The 19263-nt window shown below is 33.7% G+C and overlaps 1 protein-coding gene across 4 annotated transcripts in view; it reads left to right on the forward strand.

The window, feature by feature from the left end:
- Positions 1-19263, forward strand: part of COL11A1 (collagen type XI alpha 1 chain) — a 201173-nt gene that overhangs the window by 143689 nt on the left and 38221 nt on the right. For all 4 annotated transcript variants that reach the window (XM_046022249.1, XM_046022258.1, XM_046022268.1 and 1 more), the window contains 5 exons: positions 6234-6341; positions 12070-12177; positions 13092-13145; positions 14420-14473; positions 14959-15066. In XM_046022249.1, the coding sequence (XP_045878205.1) occupies positions 6234-6341; positions 12070-12177; positions 13092-13145; positions 14420-14473; positions 14959-15066 (432 nt within the window). The remainder of the gene's footprint in view (positions 1-6233; positions 6342-12069; positions 12178-13091; positions 13146-14419; positions 14474-14958; positions 15067-19263) is intronic.

The raw sequence follows: 19263 nt of genomic DNA on the forward strand, positions 1-19263 counted from the left end.
GAATGCCTTTGGAAAACGTTTAATTTGCCATGTCCCCATTGTTATTTAAATCACGGGGTGGGAAAATGCTATTTCTATGAGATCTATTTTTCTGTGAGTTCTTTCCAGTTAGGCACTTCTGATGTGTAAAATATTCGTCATTGGTGTAAAAGATGAATATACCAACAGTTTAAATTCGGATTAAAGATACTCTGTGGAAAACTCTCTACCCTTCTTTTAACAATATAACCTTAGATATACCGTATAAACTTCTGGACCTTAGTTTTCTCTTCTATAAAATTTTACTTCTACACTCATTTGAAATTGCATATCTATTTTTGAAATATATGGATGTTCATGCACAGTTCTCTAAGATCTGTTGCTTTTAAAATAGACGTTGTTCAAAGAACTTCAGAGGTATCACCACATTAAATACCACAAAAACCTGGGGACAGACTATTTCTGTCCCCATTTTATTGGTGAGAAATGTGAGCCTTTGAGTGGTTAGTCAATTTGCTCAAGATGGGAATGTTAGTGGTTCTGGACATACTGGACACACATACTATGGACACATATATTAGGGTCTGCTATGTTTGAGTAACTACTCAAATTCTGGAGGTCAATGAAAAAAGCAAGCAAAAATCCTACCTTTGTGGAGCTGATCATTATCCATTTAATCTATGTGTAAACTCAAATGTATTTGTTTAAAATGTAAATATGTATTTATCTGACAATTATAAAGTTCTCTGCTCTTTACTATAGTCAGTTATAGAGCTATGCAATACTTTTTAATCACTGTAAATGTCTACCCTTATGGGGAAAAAATACATGTGCACCATTGAGTCTCTCAAGGTATCCTCCTATCACAATATATTTTGTATTCCCAGTCAGTGTCACAAGAAAATAGATTTTTAACTATATTTTTTGTGGAATGTGCAGATGGGTTCTCTTTTTAATACAGGCTTTAAATTTTTATTTTTTTTATTAAGATTTCTCTAGTGGTTCAGTTGAGAACTAAAGAATTCATAGGCTTATTCTTTTAAAAGTTGGCCTGGGAATATTTTTAAAAGATTTGCGTGTTTGCAAGATCATTCGCTTAATAGGTAGGTATCATCAGAGATTTTCACTTTTCATTTTTAGAAGTATAAAAGAAGATCATTGCAGATCATGCTGTTATTAAAAATATCTAGACTTGCAGAATGTTTGAAATAACTAATGGAAAAAGAAATCACAGTTATACTTTAGGGCACAAATATACATCCAAAACATCTCTTCTTATTGTTTTCATCCCCGTTTCAAAGTTAATGAGCTGTGACAAGATCATGAGCAACATTTTAACTGCAGGAAAGTAATATGTTTTTATTGTTAATTTTAATGCAGTTTCCACAAGTAAGATGACAATCTGAAATTTAATCTTATGAATGCTCCAAGGGAGTAATTAAAATAGTTAAGCTTTGCCATAAAAAATAGCATATAATATCTTCAAACTATAAACATTGTCATTGACTCAAATCAGCATTCTTTCTCTATTTGATATATATGAACATTTTAATTAATTTTAAATATTAAACATACTTTGGTGGAAAATTAGTAAGCATTCCTTAAGTAAAAGCTTTTAGTTATTTTCATATAACTTGTCAGGCATAGTGTATCCAGCTAAGGAAATACATATTTCTGCTAAGTTTTACACCACATTTTGTAGGGAAATACATTTAAATGATGCTCTTTCTCCCACAAATTTGGGAAATTTGTATTGACTACACATAAATGCAGTTAGTTCTTAAATTTTTTAACATATCTATCATGTTCACATATTTTGTAGAAAGACCAGTGTGTATCTCTAATTCTATTATCATATTCTTATATTTATTACTATTATTTATAATTATTGGATGCACGTAGTAAATATTTTATGCTTTGGAAATATCAAGGAAGAAAGCATGGAAATAGTTACAGGACAAAATTCAGGCCAAATCCTACATTAATTCCTTCAGAAAATAATGGTAGAAAATCTCGCATACTATGGTAAGTTGTGTAAGGAATATTTAGAAGGATGTCTCATGATTTAAAGTCTCAGAATAATGCAACTTTTAGAGAAGATGGTTGTTATACAGGGCTTAAAGAATGGCTGAACATTTAATAGTACAGGGAAAGACCAAAGACTTCCCAAGGTAGACTGTAAAAGTGACCAACCACTAAGAGGTAACAGCAGAAATATTGTATTAAAGGGACAATGGGAGATATGATGTATCAAGAGAAAATAACTTGCACATTACACACTAAAATATGAAGTAAAAACAATTCCTAGTGTGTGTATATGAGTATTTTGGTGGGAATTTCAAGGATAAATACATTCTCAAAAAGAACCATTAACCCAAACTGTTTCGCATCCTGTACATAAAAAAGAAGAGTGAGCTTCTAAAGCGAAAGGTGGAACATAATGAAAAAGTCCCACACATGTGTTAAATAGTTCTCAAAACTGAAAACAATTCTTTGTTTTGAAAATTAAAAGTCAATTTGTAAGCAATAGTGACAAAAAGCAAAGATTCTAATGAATTGTTTAATGAAGTTTAAATGAAAGATATCAATGATAGAGAATGACTATTTGGACAAAGGACCTACCTATTGCCATAAATTCTTTCAGGTTTTCTTATTTTAGAGGGTGTTCAATAAATAGGAGCTCATTCTGGGAGAAGTGGTCTTTAATGGCTATGCTTCTCCACTTACTAAAATTTAGAACAATAGTTACGAATTATAATGGCACAAACAATCAGGGATTCTTCTTTTTCTCACCATTTATTTATGAAATACTCAGTGCTTAGAAAAAAAATCTTTGTATGGATCATGGCACATCAGGCCCTTATGGCCTCTATCTGAAAAAAAAAGCAAACTCTATTAGAATTAGATTATATTGCATACACAGAGTACTTAGCACAATAATTGTTTAATAGGCTTGATAATTGGAAAATAATAAGTTTTTTTTAAGATACATTTCGGCTTCCTAGCTATTGACCTTAACACAGTCTAATGTGACATCTTCCTCTGGTAGTCTTCCAACAGTTGGGGTTTAAATGTAACACAGAATTAAAGAGAAAGATTTCATGGCCTGACAAATCAAAATTGCATCTCTTTTTGTATAGTCAATTACAAATAAAGTATCTCAGCACTTAAATTGGATGCTTAGTTTAGATTTGATAACACTAATGGGTAGTAATCCTTTTCTGAGATTGCACAAGTAAAATGTTAAAACAGAAATGTAATGCAATCATGTATACACCAGTTTTTCAGATAAGTAGAGATTTATATTTAGGGATGTCACATCGTATACTGTTTATTGTTGATATTTTTCTATTACCCAAAAAAAGTGCTTTATTTACTGAACTTTTTTCCTTTTTCTTTGTAATTAAGGAAACACCTTTGCATTTCTCTCAATTTCAGCATGTCCTTCTTATTCCTCTTGTTTTTCTCCCTCTTCTTCCTCCTCCTCTCTTCTGTCCCTTTCTTTTACCCACCTCTCTCTCCCTCCTCCTTGCCTTCAACCTCAACCTCTAGGGCTCCCTTCTGACCTCCCTCTCTCTAATAAATGAAGATAAATCTTTACATTCCTTTTACTTTTATGGCAGTTCCTCTTGAATGCAAAAACACTTAGAGTACTCTATTCTTATTTTTCTCTTCTGCACTGGCTTCTGAAATCATTCATCCAAAGTCTTTACCTGGTTAACACTTACACTACTTGTAGTTGACTTTTTTCCATTAAAATATTTGATTAGGCTTCAAAAAAAAAACCATTTTGACAAAAGGTAGATGTTTATTACCTAAAAAAATACTAACTACAACTTTCCTTTGTTCTTTTAAAAAATTTTTAAAAAGATTTTATTTATTTATTTGACAGAGAGAGATCATAAGTAGGCAGAGAGGCAAGGGGGGTGGGGATGGGGGGGTGGAAGCAGGCTCCCCGCTGAGCAGAGAGCCTATGCAGGACTCAATCCCAGGACCCTGAGATCATGACCTGAGCCTAGGGCTGAGGCTTAAACCACTGTCCCTTGTTTCTTCTTTAGTATTTGAAATATGTAATTGGTAAAAATGTAATTTTCACACAGTTCTTGGTTAATTATGCAACATGAGGAGCAATTCCTGGGTTTGTTTTTAGATATATACTTATTATAGTACAAAATGCCACTTTTGTTTATATCAAGTTTAAATTTCATGATTTCTTTAAACATATTTTTGGTAAAGTTTCTCCAAATTATTTCTCTCTCTTAAGTTTAAGATATCCTAAAATTTAAACAATTACAACAGTGGTTGCAAAATAAAAAGAATGAAAATACAAAATCACTTTTAAATTATTACCAGTAGTCTTGAAGTTGTACTCTCTTAATTCATTTTAATTGTGTTAGCATTCAGATACCTGGTTAAATAAAAGCTACTCTATGTACCTTGTGTATTTAGCCAGGAAAAATGGTATCAGGAAATTGAGTAATAAATATTTTTGTAATCAATGAATATTTCAATAAAATTGAATTTAAAGAATTTCTGATTAAATAACACCCCCACGTACACCCCCAGAGTCATTGATGTCTCCATTAAAGAGAAGCAGTCGGTGGCTTTGTAGGGAAAGCACTAGGAGGAGCCCAAGGGCAAAGTTTCTTTTGACTAGCTACATGATTATGACCAGCTACAGGTTTCTCACCTTTACAACCAATGGGCTACAACTGCACTATCAACTCTATGGAGGATTTGTGGGAATAAAATAACAAATGAATGTGAAATGATTTGTAAGTTGTCAGGCACCATGTCAGCATGAATTGTCATTATTATCATTGTTCTTGTGTTTATACATAATTAGTTCTCTACCTCATAAAATATAAATCAGAACAAAGTCAGTAATTCGTATTTGTATAATAAAAAGATTTCCAATTATATGCGAAGTATAATTTTAGAAAGTAAAAGTTAAGATATTATATTTTCCAGCTTTTATAAGTCATTTCTACTATGAGTTTTGAAATGGTGTTTTCTACATATGGAAGAACTATAGGTGAATTATTAATCCTATTTTCTAATATTTCGGATTTAGGTCAATCATGAAAGAAAATATTAAATTGTAACTTAACCACCCATCTAGGAATCTAAATCAAATTCAAAGACAAAATTCTTGTTATTTTTTATTAAATAAAATTGGACATAGTAAATTGGTTATACTTGAGCTTTACATGACGTAGTAAATGTGTTTGCATTTCTTTTATTCTTCCTTTATTTTATTTTTTTAAAAGATTTTATTTATTTATTTGACAGAGAGAGATCACAAGCAGGCAGAGAGGCAGGCAGAGAGAGAGAGAGGAGGAAGCAGGCTCCCCGCTGAGCAGGGAGCCCGATGCGGGGCTCAATCCCAGGACCCTGGGATCATGACCCGAGCCAAAGGCAGAGGCTTTAGCCTACTGAGCCACCCAGGCGCCCCTATTCTTCCTTTAAATAATGATTTCCTAGATTGTTCATAGGTGGAATTAATATGAAGAGAGTATCCACACTTATTTTTTTTAATTTTGCATATTAGCTATTTTTTAAAGCAAATTAGTTGAAAATATATGGCATCTTCTTTGAAACTCAATTGGACATACCAATTATATGAATTATATTGGCAGTGTTTGTAATAAAACCCAATGATCCCTGTCAGACTCTAAGATAAACTTAGAGACCTTTTTTCTGGGAGAAAGTCCAAACTCTGGGATAGTGATTATCAAACTTTATTTTGTAAAAAAATTATATTTGTAGTCTAATGCAGTGACAATTTCTGAACTCATTTTTAAGACTTTGAAATTGTGATTCAGCAAGTTTGAAGTGAAGCCCAGAAATTGCTTTGAGAAAAACCAGTCTAGAAAATTTTTCTGCCAATCTGTAATAATATAGGGAGAAAATCATATAAGTAATTTATTGGATTCATGTCTTACAAAGCATTGTGAACAGTTGTGAACACTTAATATAGAATGATATCTGTAAAATATTAAGGATATACAAATTAAAATTATTCATCTTATCAATGTTTTGCTAACTTCAGTATTTGTCCTTAATGTTGGGTCTACCAATTAATCATTCAAATAATGAGTACAGCTTTTTCTATTTGAGATCTCCCAATTGTCTAAAAGTGACTTTTACATTATTTACTATGCTTAAAGATTCCACTATGAAATGAGTGATTCTTAAGCCAGTATCACTTTTTTCCCATCACTAATAACAAAATACTTTTTCCTATGTATTAGGGCTCACCAGGAGAACGTGGATCAGCAGGTACAGCTGGCCCAATTGGTTTGCCAGGGCGTCCAGGCCCCCAGGGTCCTCCTGGTCCAGCTGGAGAAAAAGGTGCTCCTGTAAGTAATTTCAAGGAGAAAATATATTATACTGCCATTCTGCACAAGTTATTACTTTTTATTCAAGGATATCAGCTCTTCATACTCCACTGCCTTCTCTCTGTGTATGTGTCTGGCATATAAACACACATTTTTTTATATTTATAATAGAGAAAATTTCAAATTCAATTAAATAAGATGACATTTTCCCACACTTTATGAAACTCTAAGACCTGTGAGGGAGTTGGATATTATTAATGTAAAAGGCTTCTGATTTTGCTCCTTTTAAAAAATAAAATTGGAGTTTTGATTAAAACTATACTTTGCTGCTTTATATTAGAAAAGTGTGCACTTTTCACTCCTCTTGTATTACAACTTCATATCCAGTATTTCCAAAGTCTATAAATGAAACCCACAGAAAGTGGCTGCCCTTCTCATGTAATTTGAGTTTTGATCTACAGTGAGTGAGATGGGAAACATCTAACCAGTTATTTTAACTTATATCTGTTGGATTTAAAAATTTTTTTTTTAAATGATTGTAGGCTATATTGTATTCATTAGGCTTATGTTTCTTTGTCAAGATTTCTTCTTGGTTTCTGTTTCTGCTTTTGATTTAATCATGTTAATTTTCCTTAAAAATTCTCATCCTCCAAGGCTAAAACACAAACTCATTCAATGAATGTGGATAAAATGGTTGACCATAATATGTAAAAATAGGAGTTCAGTACTTTTTATACATTTAAGCCTTAATATATATAACCTAATTTAAAGCTATAATTTACAAAATACTGATTTATTACTGACTTTAGTTTTAGCAGCATGCTTTCATTGTCTATGCATTTTCTGTCATTATCATTTGTGATATTATATAAATGTTTCCCAATTAAAATCCTTGTTCTCTGTGATCTATTACCTTTCAGAAATATTAGGATGGGGCCATACCACCTGTAGATAGATTTTTTGTTGCAAAAAACCCCCACATTTAATTGCTAAGAAAAATTTTAAGGCAATATATTTCCAACTTAGTAAATACGTTGCAAATGTAGACATTGTTTTCTGAGATGTTAACAACTATGAAACAATTATTCTTTGCCCCTTCTTACAAACTTCCCACCAACTTTTATAGTATGTCGTGCATGAGAAAGGGATGGAAAAGACAGACTTAGGCCTTCTCACACAAGTTCACTCAAAAATCCAGGGTACCCAGATTTTGGCACAACACAGTGAAGAATGCATATAGAATAAAAAGATATACATTCTTCTTATACAAACTGAAAATATACCAATTAGAGAAGTCAAGGATTTTGTAAGATAATATATTGAAATGCTGGGTTTTAAGGTGGTTTAATTCCTTGTTTTATGAAGAAAAACGGTAAATTTTGAATCAAAGAAAAGAATATGGAAAAGTTCTGGAGGTGATAATAGGAAATTAGTTTTGTGAAATAGAGGAGATATTATTAACAAAAGGCCTTCCTTGTAAGAGCTAAGATTTGGGCTTGGGTTTCACTGGTGATTAATGATACAATGACTAAGACGGGGAAAGAGATTCTCTGCCCATTTGTCCTCTCTCAATTATTCCCACCACCAACAAAAATTCCAAGATGTTTATTCTTTTTTTGTTGTTGTTCAACAAATAATTATTAAGAATTAAGTGCAGTGCCCTGTATTAGTTAATAGTTAATTTTTTTTTTTTTTTTTTTTAAAGATTTATTTATTTGACAGAGAGGGATCACGAGTAAGCAGAGAGGCAGGCAGAGAGAGAGGAGGAAGCAGGCTCCCCGCTGAGCAGAGAGCCCGATGTGGGGCTCGATCCCAGGACCCTGAGATCATGACCCGAGCTGAAGGCAGAGACTTAACCCACTGAGCCACCCAGGCGCCCCGGTAGTTAATATTTTTGAAGGAGGTATCTATTTAGGGATAGTAGCATAAAATGTTTATACAAGTGTTAGGGGTACCCATAGACCTCCATGCAGAGGTTTAGCAAAAACTGATGAAAATGTTGGCTAATATGTTAAGTGCAGTCTTTTACTTCTTCCTAAATCCAAATAAAAATTTGGGATCTTAACTCCTCTGAGCAACTTGTGTTATAAAAATATTATATAATTATTAGTAAGCTACGTCATGCATAAAAAAAAAAATAAGATGGGGATCTGTGGAAGGCAAGTCCTTGGCTAACTTAACCACCAATCCACCTTCCCAGAAGGAAGAAAATGAAAACAGGAGCCAGGAATATCTACACGACTTACTTATGGCAATAACTGTGCTCTAATCTCTATCTCCAAATTAATCAATCAGTGTCAGGATTGTGATTCTGAGTTATTTAGAATAAGTGCAATGTAAAAAAAAAAAAAGAATAAGAGCTGTTAGGAGGTATATTGCTGAATTCCCATGTGATGAAATATTAAGGCAGGGGAATAAAGGTTTGGACTCTCCTTTAGGGGAAATCATAATGGTGAGCATTTTGAAAGACTCAAGTAAGAGAGAGAGAGAGTAAAAGCCCATGACCAAGAAACAGATTCTTAACTACAGAGAACAAACTGATGGTTACCAGAGAGTAGGTGGGGGCAGATGAGTTAAACAGGTGATGGGGATTAAGGAGGGCAATGTCATGATGAACACTAGGTGATGTATGGAAATGTTGAATCACTATACTGTACACCTGAAACTAATATTATACTTTATGTTATACTGTATGTTAACTAACTGGAATTTAAGTAAAAACTCTAAAAAAAAAAAAACAAAGAACACCCATGAGTGATAGAAAATATATCCAGGGCATACCATCATATAGGCCTGAGAGTGAAGAGTCTTCTTGACTCTTGAATGATGTAAAAGATCAAGAATACTGAGAGCTGAGTAAAAGCAAAGAGAGGGATGGGTACTTGGCCTGTTGGCCATTTGTGACCTCTGGGTAATTTCAGTGGGATTCAAAAGAAGACTGGTGATAAAGGAATGGGATCATTATTTTTGGAGCAACCCAGTAGGCCCTGTGGCTAAAAAATAGTAGGGCAGTAGGTAAAAGTACAAGGAGAATTGAATGCATTTCCTCTTATTATGATGATGCACATTTATCTCCTTAACTAATAATAAGAAAATAATAAAGAAAAGTATCAGTGAGGATTAAGAAAGTTAAGGGTGTCAGAGTAAACTAGGGTTGCCAGCTTCAGCCAGACAGAACTGGACTGAGAATTCAAGTCTATTATTTGTTTACTTCATGATTTTGACTAAGTTATTTAACATCCCAATGTTTCTGAAAAGAAGATAACAACAGTATTTTGGGAGGATTAGATGAAATTGTAGTCCTAAATTACTTTGTAGAATGGTGATAATAAGTCTTCAGTGAACCACCATAATCTTAAGTCTGGACAAGAGTTGTCGTAGAAAAGGATGAATAGATGCATAAACTGACTTTTGAATATGGAGGGATGGATTCGGTGAATTATAATAAAAGTTGAGGGTATGCATGCAGGCGAAATGCAGGATCATGCCAAGTCAAACATAGGCTATGGGAATGAGTAGCTGCTTCTGCCAAAATTTTAAGCTGAGATTCAGCCATTAACATTAGTGAAAAAGGTAGAAGAGATGTTAAGGAAAGATGGATGATGTTTCTGATAGTCCTGTAGATTGCAGGCCGAGAGATGCATATATAATAGAGGAAGGGTTTGTCATCTTGCAGAGCTGTAAATGAAGAATCTAAATTTAGTGTGGTGTAGAGCAGTTGAAAGATTTTTCCTGACTCCACGCAGACCAGAATCAGAAAAAATAAATGGCAGGTGGTTCTCGGCTAGAGATCATGTGTACTGTAATGAAGGCAGATAGGAATTAATCTGTCTTATTTATGGATGCTCTTGTATAAGACAATCGATTTTTGAGTTTAGGCTCTAAAGGAAATCCAAATTTAAGGAAAAGTATCTGAATCAGCTGATGTGTTTAAAATGATGAAATTCACTATGAATAACACAGCACATTTTATGAATATAAATAGGTTTGAGATATTGCAATATTTGATTTAAAGGAAACAAAAAGTCTCTAAGGTGACATCAGGGGTATGTCTTAAATGATAATTAGGGCATAGTGTTGGAAAAAGAGCAAATGGAATCTAGGAAATGAATAAATCGGAGTTTATAAGTTAACTTTGTTTTATGGATATGTTGTTATTTCTATTGTCATTAATAACTCAACAGATATTCCCTAAGTGGCTACTCTGGGTCACAGGAAAAAGGGATGCAATGGAATGCAAAAACAGACGTAGTTTCTGCCCTCATATGATTTATTGTCTGATGGGGGCAATTCGATAATAAGCAAAGAATCACTATGTGTATAATTACAAACGCTGGTTAGTGATACAAAAGGAATGTAGTGGTATATGTCAGCTTGTTCAACAGAAGGAACTGAGCTGGAATTGGGTCTTTTCCTTGGACAGCACACGGATGATGGAATGTAAAAGGTGAGGACAAATAATCTAGGTGAAGGGTCCTCCTAGGCATCCTCCAGCCAAGTAACAAGAGGGTCATGGAATCAACTTTCACTGAAAAAAGTTCTAGAGGGGTTGGAATGCAGAGAGCAAGTGCAGGGAGAGGCTAGATGCTGCTGGGCAGGTAGTAGGAGGCAGATAATGGCAAGCCACACTAGCAGTGTGGTCTTTATCTCAGGAATGGTAAACAAGTAAATTGACTGAAGAATGTTGGTAAGATGATCTGATTGTCTCCCTGGTTACTGCAGGGGGAATAGTTTGGAGATAAGAATAGATGTCAGAAAGGAAAAAAAGTTTATTTCAACCCTTCAAAAGAAGGCTACTGGTGTTTTGGGATAAGGTGTTAGTGGTAGAGATAAAGTGAAGTAAATACATTCAGGAGATGAAACAGATAAAACTTAATCCTTGTGAAGGGATAGTAAGTGGTGAGGGAAGGGCAGGTGGTGGGAGAAGGGTAAAACAAAGCCGGAAGCTACTAATGACTTGTAGATTCCCAAACCCTGGAAAGAGAGAAATGAGTCACTGAGAGCAACCAGGTATAGATATACCTTACACAAACCTGAGGGAATCTTGACTTTCAGGAAATAATTTATTTTAAATCCTGAAAGAACTCTTAATGGAAAATAATGTCATCATTATCTAGGTGCTATTTTCTTTAATTATATGATAGAGGTAAATTTAAAAAAGGGAAAATAATGCCATTGTCAAAAAATAAAGAAAACTAATGGCCTTGTCATTTTGAATCAGTAAAAGAAGCAATGAATTAAAATATAAAAATCTAGGGAAATCTATGACACATTTGTTAAAAAAGAGAAAAAGCTGATGCATAAAGCATATTATAAAGCCGGGAATATGAGCAAATGCATGATTTATGATTTATGACTTTTTTGGCCCACCTATTTCAGTAACCTCACCAAAGAAGAATAAAAGCTCAGTGAATTTTCATCAACATCAAGCATCTGATTTATCAATATACAATACTTGATTAGAAAATATGTGTTTGAAGGAAAAATTCCAAGTTGAATATTAATTTTTGGACCATAGCTGAGATTTATAAATCGTTAACAAGGATGGTATTCTTAGTCAAGAAAGAATGTAGGGATCTTTTGTGTCATCATTTGCTACTTGAAAGTACTTTTTCTTGGTAACATTAATTTCTTTCTCTAATATGAAACCCAGAGTATGACTGTTGCAGCTGCACTTAAAAATTGTAATAAATAGCTAATTTACAGGTTTCTTACAGTGAAGTAATGGCCTGCTGGATTTTCAATACAGGGAGAAAAAGGTCCCCAAGGCCCCGCTGGGAGAGATGGAGTTCAAGGCCCTGTGGGTCTCCCAGGGCCTGCTGGGCCTGCGGGCTCCCCTGGAGAAGATGGAGACAAGGTTGGTATTCTTTATTCATATTAGTACCTCCCGTGAAAATTTAATTTTTTTTCTCAAGAATCCTAGATTAATGCTTCTGAAGATTAGATAACAAATCTTAAGACGGCTTTTTCAAAGTTTCATACATGTTCCCATGTGCTCGAAAGTTTCAGTTTAGTGTGAGTAATACTATGTATCCACCAAATAGTATGTCGGATCTAAACAAAAAAAGGGAACACAAAAACAACGGTGGGGGGGAATAGCAGGTGTCCAAATTGCTTATTTATTTTCAAATATATAGCTTCTGAAATAAATGTGACACTAATTTAATTAATTATTTGTATATACTTAGTACTTATGTCATGGATATTGCAAAGGAAGACTTAAGAATGGGTCACATACCTGTTTGCTAATACTGCTTTTCTTTTAGCCAACATATAAATAAAGATTCTAAACTCTTGAATCTGAATGTAGGGCTGTGTTAAGTGTGTGACTTTAATGTCTTCTGATAATATTGTGAAATGCCATAATACAATTTATGAACCAATAATCTGATAATGTGTGACATTTTAGCATTTTAAAGACCAGGAGAAAAAAATTAAGTAATTTTTGATTAATGCATAATTATATATTTGTATAAATCAATGTATTTCCATTACCAGTTTATAGTGATGATATTTTAAACAAAATTGATTTTGTGAATTAAAAATCCAGTTGCACTATTCCTCAAATTTCAGTTGACTTTTGGTTGTCTCTATATTAGTCAACACTAAAAAAGAGAAGCAGAGAAAACCCAGGATTTTACATTTTAAACAATGACATTAAACACAAGCACATACTTACGTTAAAGTAAGATTTAACAATGGGATGATGACAGTTACAATGCAGGCACGACTTATTAAAAATAAACTTTAGCTTCAATCTTTCCAATACAGGGTGAAATTGGTGAACCGGGACAGAAGGGCAGCAAGGGTGACAAAGGAGAAAATGTGAGTTTCCGAGTTCTTACTGAGGGGCATTATACATTCAACCCTTTTGTTGTTGTTGTTAACCATGGATATTTTTCCATAGTACTGTGTACTTATAGTATCTATACTATATTACATCTTTGGCAACTATTCAGTTGAGATTCAGTCAATTCTCTTAAACCTCTTTCTGATGTGATGTTTAGGGTATGTAATAATTCCAACCCTGAAAGCCTTGCAGTGAGATTAAGTCACCAGCAAGTTTACCCTCCAACACTTTTGCATCATGAGTTCATATATCCCAGTGGTTTAAAGAGAAACCATGTCTTAGTGTGGTTATGAAAAGGATTTTGACCTGGTGGAAACCGGAAAGTGTCTCAGGTACCCTGATGGTCTATGAACCCTGCTTTCGGAATCTTTAAGTACTCTTTCCGACAGGTGGCTGAGATTACGAACAATGACTGTTTCTCTTCAGTGCTCTGATCTTTTATAGTGACTGATCAGTTATTTATGTAAAAAAAGGCAGTTAAGAAGAAATATTTATGCATGTAAGACTCATAAACGTATTGAAATCTATTGCTCAAAAGAAGGCCTTCTGATATACTTAATATATAAACTAAGTTTGCATGTGTTTTCCTAGGAAGGAGATGCAGATTTTCATATATCACTACATTCTGTCTATATAGAATCCCCCAATCCCAATATTCATTTACAAGATAGTGTTTAGACAAGTCTTTTTTTTTTTTTTTTTAAGATTTTTATTTATTTATTTATTTGACAGACAGAGATCAGAAGTAGGCAGAGAGGCAGGCAGAGAGAGAGGGGGAAGCAGGTTCCCTGCTGAGCAGAGAGCCCCATGTGGGGCTCGATCCCAGAACTCTGGGATCGTGACCTGAACTGAAAGGCAGAGGCTTAACCCACTGAGCCACCCAGGCGCCCTAGACAAATCTTGTAAGTGCTCTTTCTGACTCATGCCCATCTCAGTAAAGAAATCTGGCATTTTAAAAAGTTTCAAATGTTAAATTTCAATGTCTTAGCATAAAAATCCATTTTTAAATATCCACATTACAGATGAAAGTGCTTTAAATAATAACGAGCAATTTAAAGTTGATTGCAAATATGCAAGTCTGAGTCTCAAGAAGTAAAACAAATAATGGTTGACTGCACTAAATGCAAAAGGCTTCTTTTCTTCTCCATAGAAGTGTAAAGACGCATAATAGATTTTGATCAACCAAATGATCTGTGCTATTACAGCTGAGGCTCTTTTTGTAAAATTACTGATTTTTATATCACCCCAGGGTCCTCCTGGTCCTCCAGGTCTTCAGGGTCCCGTTGGTGCCCCTGGAATTGCTGTAAGTACTCCTCTTGTATCCTCACAGTTGCCTGATAAAATTTATGAACTGTCACATAACCAGTTGATTTTGTGCGGTGATGAGTTTGTACGTTTAACATTGAATCAAGTTTAAATAATCTAATATAGCTAACCAAGCTGATCTTTGTAAACAAAAGATGTTGTGGCTTCATTTGAAAAAAAATAATAAACAGTTGAAAGTACTTAATTTGTAATAAATTCTGAACATCATTTCCCCTTCATTAGACAGCTTTTACATCCTTTGGTATACATGAGAAAATAAAAATCAGCCATACTCCAGAAACAAAGAACGTAAATTCCGCAGACAATGGTGTATTTATAGTAGACAATGGAAATTTAATCCTTTTACTTGGTTACTTGTAAATAGACCAGCTTTGATTAAATTAGAAATGGCTATATTTTTATGATGACATATCAGAATCTTGATTTTTCCAGTTTGTGATCATTTTCATTATTCTACTCTAGGGAGGTGATGGTGAGCCGGGTCCCAGAGGTCAGCAGGGGATGTTTGGACAAAAAGGTGACGAGGGTGCCAGAGGTTTCCCAGGACCTCCTGGTCCCATAGGTCTTCAGGTAAGATGTTCCCTATATTGTGTACTTAGCCATGTCCACCAACTTCTCACACCAGCTTTTCTGGTGGATGTAAAATCAAGTAGCCTTCCTTATTCTGTGCAGGAACTTGAATAAGATGTTTAGCCATAATGATGTTTTACTTAATTGTTAGCCCCACCTTAGGTATCATATCTCTTTCTTCATTCTCATTTTGCTTAAAAATGAACTATAACCTAATTTAAGGCTGATCATTAAAAGTGAGAGGTTAGAAGGGTGCTTTTGTAGGTCTCATAGCAAGAAAATTAGTACTTCAGATGGCTAGCAAAAATTAAAAAATTCTCTTTCTTTGAGAAAGAGCAAACTGCCAATCACAACTACCAACAGACACTGCCAAGAGCAAATGTTAAACAATAACAGGAAAAATGCATAATTAACAATGGATCGATCATTTAAAATAACTTATTTTAAATTATGATTGCATTTTATGAAGCATATTCAGGAATAGAAATATGAAATTGCAAATCATTCAAATTTTCTTTCAAATATGTCTTACAACTGGACCTTTCGGCAGCCATGTGCACAGTGGACAACCCCTATTCTCAGTTGTTTTTTCCACTCTTCCACGTTGTGCTCACTGCTTCCTAAAAACTTTGGAAACACCTGGCTTTCTACTTTCTATACCTACCTAGTGATTCTCTGGAAGATTACAAAATTTTGTTTTAAGTGATACCATATGGATATGAGTGATGCCACATTAGCAATTTTAGAAATGATTAAATTAAACCATCTAGTTCACTGTCCTTAACCATTTGTGAAATTGTAGAAGAGCAAATAAATGTTGAATTTATATAAATTTAAATTTAAATATAAATTTAATTTTTATTTCTATTTTCATAAGCCACAGAATGCTGTTTTTAATATTAAATAGCTTATTATATATGTAATATACAGATTGTACTGTAAATAATATAATTAATTATATTATCATAATTACTATTAATCACAGTTATTATCATAGTTACTAGTTACATATTATCATATCATAGTTACTAGTTACAGTTATCATAGTTACATAGTTACTATTGTTATAACACTTAAAGGATGCTTCCCAGTGAACGTGATATTGTAATTTTCTGCTTTTATTTTAATGCCAAAGTAATTCTTTTTAGACTTGGGAAATGCAAAAACTTTGTGTTCATATTTGTGTTTACTTCTTTTATATTTATTAGACAAAAATAAATGAGCAATCATGAGTACAAAATATCAACAGATGTGAGAAACACACATATTTGAAAACAACAACAAGGCATTCAAAATCAGATTACCAGTAGACATATTACCATTCATTTTCTGCTTTCTCATTTAACTGATTACTCTGATTCTATAAGGTTGTAATTTAGGAGTTTAGTTCTCATGATTAAAGAAGATGCCTTGTAGCTTATATTTATAAAATATTAAATGAAAAATTACCTTCATTTCCACAATGTAAGAAATGTGCTCTTTGATGAGGGTGACTCAAGAAATTAGTTCACTACAAAATTGATTATATTTTCCCACAGCTACCTCTTTAAATCAGGAATCTGAAAAGATGCTAATGTAATTAACATGCTCACAATTGCATCTGCATCCTTTAATTGAGTCTTCATGGCAGAATAGATATTAGCAATTTTAATACATAAATAATAATAATCTAATATTCTGGGTAAGTGACTTGATTTTTCAATTTGATGTTTATAATTTATCTGCATATGAAGGAGACATATAGAATGCTAGTTTTTGGCTTAAATTCATTTTTTATATTTTATCACTTAAGTGGCAAATGATTTTAAATTGACAGACCTTTAGAGAGAATGTCTCCATGCATAAATTATTCCTTAGGAGAAAGTTGGGGCATATGAAAACTGATTAACACTGTAGTGCCATTTAGCGCATTTAGTTTCCAGCAACAAAAGAATTTGACTCATTATGTCTCTATTAATTTTAATGGTAAGAACATTCTGTCTTAATCAGCTTAAACTATAACCAGTCTTCATCAGAAAGAAAGAAATATCTCAGTGTTTTTCTATTGAGAGGTCTCTATTGAGCTAATATCAGGAATACTCATAACGGAACTCCTGGGTGGCTCAGTTGGTTAAGTGGCTGCCTTTGGCTCAGGTCATGATCCTGGGGTTCTGGAATTGAGTCCCGAATCCAGCTCCCTGATCAGGGGAAAGTCTGCTTCTCCCTCTCCCTCTGCCTGCCGCTCTGCCTATTTGTGCGCGCTCTCTCTCTCTCTGTCAAATAAACAAGTAAAATCTTAAAAAAAAAAACTTATAAAAACTTAGAATTTACAAACTTTATAAGAACTTAAACATATGTGTAAGTTGTAATGCATGATACTTAAGAAAATGGATTTAAAATGAAATATTGAATGTTAAAATCTACTTGCCTATTCAATAATTTAAGTTTGTGTGCTCTATCAGTGAATTATAATTTCTGAGGTTGTGCATCTTGGAATCTGAACTTTTAGCCATCTTTCCCAGATAGTTTTTAGGCAGTCTAAAATCTAAACTACTGCCTGACTGTGTCCTCCCAGGAACTTCTCTAGTGACTCTAGAAGCTGCTATTCGATGATATTAACCATTTGGGAAGTACATACAACTGACTCTTTTCCCAGACATACCAGTGACATGTGAGAAAAAAGAAATGATATACTGGTGTTTGTTGTCCATTACAAAACAGTTATTAAGATTTTGTCATAAAAATGAATATATGCCACATTTAAAAAAAATGTTTACAAGTATACTCAGTGAAGTATCCTCTCTGAGAGGGCACCCAAGCTGAGAGTCATGTGAAATTTGTAGGTCATAAAAACAATTTAGTGGGTTATTACCAGGGTTTAAAAAAATGAAAAATAACAGGATAAGGTAAAACAAAATAAAAATATCAAAGATCATCATCTGTGCATTAAAGGTATTATTTTTTGAAACTCATCTTTCAGCCATTTTGCATGGGCACAGTTAGGGGATAATAGGTGAAATGTATTTATTACTGTGGGTCATGGTCAAATAATTTGCAGTCATTGCAGTGTAGTGCCATGTCAATAATTTTAATAAAATACCAGCACAGGGCACCTGGGTGGCTCAGTGGGTTAAGCCGCTGCCTTCGGCTCAGGTCATGATCCCGGGGTTCTGGGATCGAGTCCCGCATCGGGCTCTCTGCTCAGCAGGGAGCCTGCTTCCCTCTCTTTCTCTCTGCCTGCCTCTCTGCCTACTTATGCTCTCTCTCTCTCTGTCAAATAAATAAATAATAAAATCTTAAAATACCAGCACAGATTTAGAACTTTTGTTCTGTGTATTTTTGTTTCTTAGACAGATTGTATCTGAAATACTATTGTACAAATATTAAAAATAAAATACATGTAGAGTGTGTAGGGTGTAAACAAATAATAGTATAATACTAAAACATTAAAAAATTAAAACAATCCATAGACTTACCATATTAAAAACTGTTGCCAGTTTCACTATTTCTGTCCAATAATTATCTTACCTATTTTAAACACATATTTCACAGATAAATTTATACTATGCATATTTACTAATATTTGTACTTTATTAGTCATTATATGTGCTTAATATTTAGAGTATTAGTATCTTATTAATAATCCTATAATATTCATTTAACTTGGGCGCCTGGGTGGCTCAGTTGGTTAGGTGACTGCGTTTGGCTCAGGTCATGATCCTGGAGTCCTGGGATGGAGTCTCGCATCAGGCTCCCTGCTCGGGAGGAAGTCTGCTTCTCTCTCTGACCTTACCCCTTTTCATGCTCTCTCTTTCTCTCGCATTCTCTTTCTCTCTCAAATAAATAAATCAAGTCTTAAAAAAATATATTCCTTTAGCTTATGTAACCAAAGTGATTTAGCTGTGTTTTCTATGATTAAACGTTTGGAATAATTGAGAATTTTAATTATCATAGCTCCTGTTGTAAGAAACACTTTATTGCATGTAGATTTTCCTGTTGATTTACTTTCTTAGAATTCATTCATTCATCATTTATTAAACATTTTATTGAAATCCTAGTTTTTGCCTGATCCTCAGCTAATTGCCAGAGATAAAATTGACATCTACCCCAAAGTAGTTTATGATTTAAGTACATAAATAAGCGACATCATTGTGTTTTTAGGTATACAATTTAAAGATGTGCAAAGTATTGTTGAGATATGAAAGGGGAAATATAAAC

This window comes from Meles meles, chromosome 1 (genome assembly GCF_922984935.1).
Source record: "Meles meles chromosome 1, mMelMel3.1 paternal haplotype, whole genome shotgun sequence".
NCBI classification, from domain to species: Eukaryota; Metazoa; Chordata; class Mammalia; order Carnivora; family Mustelidae; genus Meles; species Meles meles.